The sequence below is a fragment of the Egretta garzetta genome, unplaced genomic scaffold (assembly GCF_000687185.1).
Source record: "Egretta garzetta isolate BGI_Z169 unplaced genomic scaffold, ASM68718v1 scaffold154, whole genome shotgun sequence".
NCBI classification, from domain to species: Eukaryota; Metazoa; Chordata; class Aves; order Pelecaniformes; family Ardeidae; genus Egretta; species Egretta garzetta.
The window spans coordinates 7892762-7902462 of record NW_009259600.1 but is presented as its reverse complement, the minus strand read 5'-3'; the positions used below and the strand labels follow the sequence as shown (position 1 = coordinate 7902462).

Below are 9701 nucleotides of genomic sequence, written 5' to 3'. Positions count from 1 at the left end.
GGGGTCACAGCCTCCTTCGGGCACCCCCCTGCTCCGGCGTGGGGTCCTCCCCGGGCTGCAGGTGGGGATCTGCTCCCCCGTGGGCCTCCCTGGGCTGCAGGGGCACAGCCTGCCCCACCATGGGCTGCCCCAGGGGCTGAGGGGAATCTCTGCTCCGGCACCTGGAGCCCCTCCTGCCCCTCCTGCGGCACCGGCCTGGGGGGCTGCAGGGCTGCTCCCCTCACAGATTCTCACTCCTCCTTGGCTGCAATTTCTGTTGCACAGGGGTTTTTCTCCCTTCTTAAACACGCTATCCCAGAGGCACTACCACCGTTGCTGATGGGCTCAGCCTTGGCCAGCGGCAGATCCATCTTGGCGCCGGCTGGCATTGGCTCTGTCAGACACAGGGGAAGCTTCCAGCAGCTGCTCACAGAAGGCACCCCTGTAGCCAGTAAAACCTTGCCACGCAAACCAAATACACTCACTTTAGGTTCTAAACTGACTTCTGTGGTTACTTATACACAGTTCTTCGCTATGGCAGCAGATGTCACGGTTGTTCTACAAAATACCCAGAAATGTGTAACAACACTGATGCCAGGAAAAAAAACCAACCCTACAGCATACTGTTCTTTAGAGACTTACATTCTATAACCTTATTGACTCGCTTTAGATAACCTGACCTCCCCGCTATCTCACAAGCGCTGAAGGAGACTGATAGCCTGAAGTCTGCTCCCCATAAAATTTTCTTGGTTCTTTGCTTTTGGAGCAGGAAGAAAGTTCCAAAGCTCACTCTCTGGCCTGGCTGAGCTGTTGAAAGTATTTCCAGTGTCAGTATATTCTTCAGAGTAAAGAATAGCATGAGGGCTTACTTACTAAGTAAAGCCCTTCCTATGCCCTTACCCCATATCAACACAGGGAGATAAGCCCAGCTTCTCCTTTCTGGTCATGTACTGTCATGCTGTCTCTTCAGCACAGATCCCTTTGATGGTAATCAAATATTTGCTGAACATTTTAGAAACAGCTCTGATTTTATATAAATTCAGTTTTCAAAATATTTTAAAAAATTATTTGTACCAATAATGTAGCTAGAGACAAGACAGAGCAGCAAATCTGAACACAAGCATAAGCAAAAAGATTGGGCAATGCCATGCACAATACAAACTCCTACATGACTTCAGTATGCTGCCAGCATTTGTGATAATCTCCTAATTTTCTAGTCCTGAGTGGGGAAAAAAGAAGAAAGGCTATAAGAAGCAGCTCAGTTGTTGATAGAGGACCGTGGGAAACAGCTTTTTAGGACATCCTCCACAAATAGCCAGTGACTTGTTTCTCTTGGATCATACTTCTAACTCGTTGAAGAAAAAGAGTATCAAAAACTCTGTCAATGAAACTGAAGAGAAAAATAGATCCTGCATATAGCTACTAAGTAGTTCAACATGATACTGTTACAGGAAGTTCTGCTTCTTGAACAGAACTCCCAAAATACCACTTGCAGAAGTCCAGTTTCCTGTATGTGAGAGAGATTCTGAAGACATGAAGTAAACTTCTGTTCAGGTGAAGTTCAGATTTAACAGCCACAAATCACAGAATCGTAGAACAGTCTGGGTTGGGAGGGACATTTAAAGCTCATTTACTCCAACCCCAGGAAAAATGCTGAACCACTTTATTACTGAAAACCATGTGGACATATTAGGTTATTAAAAATAGATCCCTTTAGTCTTAAAGCTGGTCCAGAAAAATATTAATCCAGATAATCTACTTTCAATGTGCATGTTTTTGCTTGAACTACACCTGCATGCACATATTCAATTCTGAATTGGTTTTAACTTCTTTCCATTGAAGTTCCTTGGACCTCAGGAAGTGGGAGCTCTAAATACTGCACAGTATCTGATATAGAAATTCAAACAATCATGATAAAGGGAGGATTAGAGCCAAACTTATGACATTCATGTACCCAAACATTAAGATTAGGCAGTTCAGTAACACACACTATTAAGGTTTGAGAAGACTGGAGATGATCCTTGAGGTCCCCCCCCGAGCTAGGACTTCCGATAAGCAGTTTTCAAACAGAAATTACTTCTGATTAATTCCATTATGTTCTTGAACAAACGAGGTAGAAGAAAAACTGTAATCATAGAATGCTTTGGGTTGGAAGGGACGCCTAAAGGTCATCTAGCCCAACCCCCTGCAGTGAGCAGGGACACCGCTAACTAGATCAGGTTGCTCAGAGCCCCATCCAACCTGTCCTTGAATGCTTCCAGGGATGGGGCCTCCACTATCTCTCTGGGCAACCCATTCCAATGTTTCACTACCCCCACTGTAAAGAATTTCTTCCTTATATCCAGTCTAAACCTACCCTGCTTCAGTTTAAAACTATTACTCCTTGCCCTGTCACACCTGTCCCTACTAAAAAGATTTTCCCCCTCTTTCCTATAGGCCCCCTTTAGGTACTGAAAGGCCGCAATCAGGTCTCCCTGCAGCCTTCTCTTCTCCAGGCTGAACAAGCCCAACTCTCTCAGCCTGTCCTCATAAGAGTAATTCACGATTTATGAAGCTTTTATCATGAAGATAACAATTTCGGTTTATTTTTTTTTCTCCTGTAGGAGTCCTCATCAGTGTCCTCCTTTTCACTTCATGAACACCGTGTTTGTGCTTTCTGTGCCAGTATTGCCAAACTGTTTGCTTTTTTTTTTTTAAGCCTTAGTATTAGTAATTTTCCTTTACCTATTACTTTTCAAAACAAGGCAAGTAAACTAGCAACCACAAGAAAGAACGAAGAATTTCAAAGCTCCTCTATCAGTTTCAATCAAGCAGACTATTAAAGTAGTGGGTGTATTAGGAGGAGTGTGGCCAGCAGGTCGAGGGAGGGTATCCTCCCCCTCTACTCTGCCCTGGTGAGACCCCACCTAGAGTACTGTGTCCAGTTCTGGGCTCCCCAGTTCAAGAAAGACGAGGAACTCCTAGAAAGAGTCCAGAGGAGAGCTACTAGGATGATAAAGGGACTGGAGCATCTCCCCTACGAGGAAAGGCTGAGAGAGTTGGGCTTGTTCAGCCTGAAGAAGAGAAGACTGAGAGGGGATCTCATCAACGCACAAAAATATCTTAAGGGCAGAAGTCAAGAGGACGGAAGCAGTCTGTTTGCAGTGGTGTCCAGCGACAGGACTAGGGGCAATGGATGCAAACTGAAACACGAGAGGTTTCAGTTGAATATGAGGAAGAACTTCTTCACTCTGAGGGTGGCAGAGCACTGGAACAGGCTGCCCAGGGAGGTTGTGGAGTCTCCTTCTCTGGAGATATTCAAAGCCCGCCTGGATGAAGTCCTGTGTAGCATGCTCTAGGTGAGCCTGCTTTAGCAGGGGGGTTGGACTAGATGATCTCCTGAGGTCCCTTCCAACCCTTACGATTCTGTGAAAGATACCTTCTTCTGCCTCCGAATGAACAGTGCAAAGAACAAAAAACCAGAGCATCATATTTTTCTACAAAAGCAGCAAATAGTGTGGCTGCAAGAAAGGGCATGCCTACATACGCAATGAACAGTGAGTTAAGGTGCAACCCTGCAGCACACTGGTTACTCTACATTGATGCACTGTCTGACCAGGATGCGGCACATTCGCACCACCCTGTTTCTAACTGTACCCAACACCCTGCCTCTAACAGTAGCCATAACCAGACAATAGAGAACAAATATGGTAACAGAGCAAATGTTTCCAGGCTCCAACCACTGCATCTCAGAGAATTCCTGTGTGCTTGTCCAGGAAGTCACAGACATGACTAAACCCAACTCTAAGCATATGCAGAACAAGCAGCCTTGGAAATTGAGAAATGAGACAGTCTTACCTTAATGCAAGCCCTTCCGCATATGTGAAATTAAACACACTGAAAAAGAGGCTTTCACTAGATTTTAGTTTACAAGCATCAGTCACAGTGATGACTGAGACTTCACATCTGAAACCCTATAGAACAGTCAGTGAGTTTCAAAATCACTTCCAGAGTGGGAAGCAGAGGATGAATCTTCCAGGCTTTCTCCAGAAAACCTTTTTAGTTTTATTATCCTGCGTCATCTGGAAATATATGAAGGAGATGATGACATACCAGAGAACATTCCTACCACATGTGACACAAAGGCTAAATTACATGCTAAACTTACAAAGAGTAGCACTCAGATTGAGCAAGTTTGCATTCGTTTCCCCTCCCACCCACCTCCCCAAGTGTGGACTGATACTGTGGTGGATTACACAACTGTTTAGAAACAGAATTCTCCCTGAAGCACTTAAGAAACAAGCTGTAAAGATGCAAGTCAAAGACAGATCCTGTGAACGTTCCTCATACTGTTCTGATGAGGAATTACAGCACGTAAATAATATGCTGCAAGTTTTTAACCCTAGATTATATTTTTCCAGTATGGCCAATTTCTAACAGAGGCTCACAGTTCTCAATTCCTCTGCATCAGAGCTCTTAAAACCAAGTAGTAATGACTTGTCTAGGATCAACCTAAAAAAAAGTCACCTAGGGACAAAATGGAAGTACTAAAGCAAATTAACTGCAAAGCAGAACAAACAAAGCTTTTCCAGTACTTGTCTCACCAACTTCTAACACATACCTTTTGCCAATACACACGTCAAAAGGCTTTAAAAGTCTAGGCATACACAGATCTGCAACCCTTTCCATCAGCAAAGAAAATAAATGCAGTTTTAGGAGATTCTTATTGAACTGTTTATCATTAGTGTAACTTATCTGCACACCTATTGCAGAGCAACACAGAATCAGCAGTACTTGTATATACATATCCAAACTTCAGGTAAAGGAAGAAGTACTACAAGAATTTGAGTTTCTTTGCATTCATTCAGCTTGAGTGAAGGCATGATTTTTCGTGATTAAAGTGCCTAATAGTTATTTTTCTGTGGGGTGGGAGAGCAATACATTTCATTTTTTTCCTAAAGCGTTCTGAGGTAAAGTCTTTTGATAGGATCTCAGTCCCTAAAAACCTGCACAAGACTTATGCACCTATGAGCTGAACGGAAGTTAATTAAGTGTCGCTTACTTACAGATGGTTGCATAATGATTCTTAACTACTGCTTCAAAGAGGGGAGAAAAAATAATAAAAATAAAATAAAAAAAAAAAAAATTCAGTATTTCTACCATACTATACCAAATACAGAAGTGTGTGTTTACAGAATCAGAGGCTAGTTCCACTTGCACTGTTCTGCTTTAGGAAAATGGAAGTGAAGCTGCCAACTATAAATTTCTTTATAGTTTAAAGCATGTTCTTCACCACTATGAGAAAAGAGAATTACTTAATGAAAGTTATTAACATACGGAACAGACTTCATGCCCTCAACACAAGAGAATTACTTAACAGTACGGCTACAGGGAAGTTTGTCACAGGTTAATCACATATTAACTGCTTGCATCATGTCTAAGAACCAAGTAGTCTGGGAATCCGAAGGAAACTGTGAATAAAAAAATGAATATATAGAAAAAATGAATATATTTATATAGACATATATATGTATAGAAGCTGATCCATCTACCTATCAGTAACTAAATTTTACTGTATGTTTATTGTTTAGATGTGCTTTATTTTTACACCCCATACAGTAACAGTAAAACCTTAACTTTTAAGTACCTTGCCATTAGTGATGTACTTGCAATTTATTTTTAGAAATTTCTCTGTAAATGCTTCCTCCTCTTCGGAGGTGGATGATACCACTCTTGTAGGACGAACACAGGCATGTGCTGGTGAAGCAGCCGACTCTTTCCGTTGGACTCCATCTGGATCCTAAAGGGGAATATGTAAAAAAAAAAAAACAACACACCACACAAAACTTAGCAGCCTGCCTTTTTTCAAGATTAAAGAACAAAAATTACACAACAGAAAAGCTCTTTTCTTTTACATGAAAGCAAATGTAAAAATAGGGTTCTGAATCCACTGCAGTTTACGGACTGCTTTGATCTGACAGTGTATACAACTAATGAAGCACAGCTTAACCAGCCCATAATAAGAAATGCAAGTGGGCAAAGATATTCTAAATCAACCTGGGAATAAACAACAAAATAATGATCAGAACTCACATAAGGAAACCATCCAATATACTGTCACATGAAAAATTTGACCAGAAGTTAACAGAAAGGATTATTTTCCAACTTCAGCAGAAGTCCTATTAAATGTCTTCCATAATATTATACAGTACTTTAGCTGGAAGGTCAGCTAGTTCAACCCTGTGTTCAGAGCAGGCCTAAGCCTCCATTAGATCAAGTTGCTCATGGCCTTTCCAGTTGAGTTCAAGTCTTCAAGGCTGGAGAGTCCACAGCCTCTCCAAGAAACCCGCTCCAGTGTTTTAAGCTACACTTATAGTAGACAGACTGCTTCAAAACCTATTTTACAGTCATAGCAATTCTGTTTTGGCACTTAATCAACACTAAGACTTCCATTTCATACATAATTGCTATTTTTAGTTACCAATAAAATATTACTATTTAGAAAAACTGAACTTCTATGTTCCCTTTGGTTTTCTGCTTTTCTGTTCAGTTCCATTCACTAGTTCAGATTGCAGCTAAATGCCTTTAATCATACCCAGGAACATTATGCACAATTATTTTCAGTCATTATCTCTGGCACTACTTTAGCCTTTGCCTGCATCTTTTAATTTTAGTTAGAAAGCAACCCAAAAAAACCGCAGTACAACTTACAGAACACTGAACTGAATTTCGCTGAAAAAGCTAACAAAGATACAATTAAAAAGCAAACTTCCTGGAGAGGAGTTCTTCTACATATGCCTTTCTCCTAAAAATTCTGTGGTGACCTTTGCGACTGCACATAACTTAGCAAGTAACTGCAAGAGTCCCCAGCTCATAGCCAAGTCCATGGTGAATAAGCCAGCTATTTCTCATTCATATTGCCACGCGACACAGAAGCAGGTATAACACTAGTGGCAGACTTTCAAATTTAGTGACAACACCCTTGTCACCTACATATTATTTTGAAGTGGATTTTAAGCTTTATAGGTAGTAAAGCTTATTGGATCTTCTCAAATACGTACATCTGACTGCTGAACAAAAACTCTTCGCAAAACCCAGCAACATAAGAAAGGCTTCAAAATCTAAGCTGACTGCTTACATAAGCACTGACAAATTTATTGAAATACACATCGAAATCTTAGCTTAAGTGTAGCAACGTAAGAAGCTTAACAGGGTTATGCAGGTCTTACATTAGCCACATGCTGGTTTGTATTTAGCCACATGGCTGTCTTAAGCTACTCCCATGTTTGATAAAACAAACAAAAGAACAAAACACGTCATAGTTTGTATTTTGCCTCAGAGGTTCAGATGTTTGTTAGTCATCTTACTCAGGTTCTAGCAAGAACTCATCACTTTCAATGACCACAGCACAGAGAAGACCCCTTTATATAGGCAGAGTAACATATCTTATTTACCTTGAAATGTGCTTAAATTCAAACTGCAAATCTAGAGTCAAAGTTGGAGGAGAGTCAGAGACAACAGACATCAATACAGAGCATTAGAGAACATATGCTAGTATTTCTCTTGTTCATAAGGATAGCAACCAACAAAGAGAGGAAAGAGAAACATGGAGAACAGGTACTACGATGAAGAATAAAACCCTCGAGCCTTAACTGCCGAAATAAAGTTGAGTGCTTTTTGTGTTGCTGGAGAGACTGTTTAAAAAACGAAAAACCAAACACACACAAAGTCCACACTAAGAAGTGCAAGTGATTTCTGTTTTTTGCTTTCTTTTGCACAACTGCATCTAGGAACATCCCTTCCTTCCTTACATATACTTCAAAAGACCTCAGAAACAGAAACTTCCATAAACAATTTATTATGTATTTCCATATTGCTCATTTGTTTGACTTTCCTGAAGCATTTAAGAACTGCTTGTAGCAATCCACAACATGTAATGAGATGCACAAAGTAGTTCTGCAGCAATACAGTAAGTCAGTTAAATGAAATTTAACAAATTATTGCCAACATTGAACTGCCTACACTAAACAAAATAACCTTTTGTATAAGAGGATTTTAACTTTTAAAAGTATTTTAATCTACTTTGTTTCTTCTACACGTTCAAGCTTTTATCTCTGCTGTGTACATATAGTCAATAAAAAAGCTTAAAAAAAATTACAGGTATGGTTGTACTATTAAGCCTCCTTATCTACTATATGTGAACAGGGATATACAAAATAATCCACAAAAGCAGGAGCAGGGTATTTTTCTGACATGGGATCTAGTGCACGGTAGGAAAAGCTATTTCTAGTAGTAAAACTAATCATTTACCCTTGATTTGCTTCTCATGACATATCCTATGCAGGTAGGCCTATCCTAGAATTTACAGTCATTCTGAGACGGACATAGAAGAGTGTATTCTTGCAAACTAGTCTATTTACTGTGCTACAATACCTTCAGTTTGCCATAAAACATAAAAGAAATTATTCAGTACAGATGACAGCAGACACCTCGAGAAAACAGGCATACTATGTTCAGAGTAAAGGCGTAACAGCAAAACCAATAGTAATTTTCAGTAGAAGAGTCAGCACAACCTCTATAATGCAGCTTGGGAACCTATTCAGCAACAAACCAATACGTTTAAATATAAACGTCTCTGGACCAAGCCATGCAAGCACACAAATAAAGAAATGCTTAAAGTATCTATGCTTCCTAAACTTCAAGCACACAGAATCCTAGAATAGACATTTGACAGTTTGACTGAGCACTATCGAGTAGTGCTATCAAGAAAATTTGCAATTTGAAAGGAAAGATTATAATAACTGGGAAAATAATAGTATTGACATATTAAGAAACATCTGAATAAGGTCATAATTGCATAGAAGCTCAGGTTCTGACACCGCATCTTCCTGGCTGGAGTTCTCCCGATGGAATTCTGTTGAGAGCAGACCACTGTTCCTGGAAAGACATGCTTTTACAAAGCTAGCTCCTAGCCAAAACCTACATTTGAGCTGAATTACAGAGGAACTTTGATGGCAAAGCAATTTTAGTATTTGAAAGTCTACAAAGGTAGAATTACTGAGTAGAAGTCAGCTGTAATCAACTCTGTATTAGCCCTTCACTGAAATACTTGTTTTTCTTTACTTCTTTTTGCTAAATGAAGCTAGAGAATCCCCTCCCACACCGTTACAGGGAGTGGAAGAAACCCCTACCTCTCAGCTACTTGAGTATTCTTGCCAATGGATCACTGCTACAAAAACTGTCAGTAAGATTAGAGATAAATGTTTAACTAGTTCTGAAAGATAACAGACACAGAAGTGCAACAGGAACTAATTAAGGTATCAATATGCAAGTATAGTATTTTGCTACAAATAACTTGCCTTCAAATCAGTTTTCACACAGAAAACTGTCATTTACAAGGATTAAAAGCTTGTATTTTCTTTAAAAAGGTACTATTTTACTTTTCAAGCATTGTACTTTCTCCTCAAAATGACAGGATAGTTTAAGAAGAAAGCATCTGTAACATTTATCTTGTAAGGGAAAATTAACTTTAAGGACAACAGGTATACCTACATTTACTGTAGCCTTGTCAAGCTCTGCTTCGGAAGATGTAGGTGATAGGGGACTTATAGGACTTAGAGAGGGGGAGCTGTCCACACTAGAAATGTAGTCTGGGTCAGGAACATACAAAATCTATAAAGAAGATATAATGTGGTTAGAAGTTATGCTTTCAGGTTTACTTTAAATTTCCCACTAGTTCAGGT

General features: G+C 40.0%; 1 protein-coding gene across 3 annotated transcripts in view; it reads right to left on the bottom strand.

The window, feature by feature from the left end:
* The window catches only part of OXR1 (oxidation resistance 1), a 67774-nt gene that overhangs the window by 48338 nt on the left and 9735 nt on the right, over nt 1-9701 (bottom strand). For 2 of the 3 annotated variants that reach the window (XM_035893838.1, XM_035893836.1), the window contains exons 3-4: nt 9511-9630; nt 5606-5758 (exon numbers count right to left, since the gene is read on the bottom strand). In XM_035893838.1, coding sequence (XP_035749731.1) covers nt 5606-5758; nt 9511-9630 — 273 coding nt within the window. The remainder of the gene's footprint in view (nt 1-5605; nt 5759-9510; nt 9631-9701) is intronic. The other variant, XM_035893837.1, reaches the window with a different exon arrangement.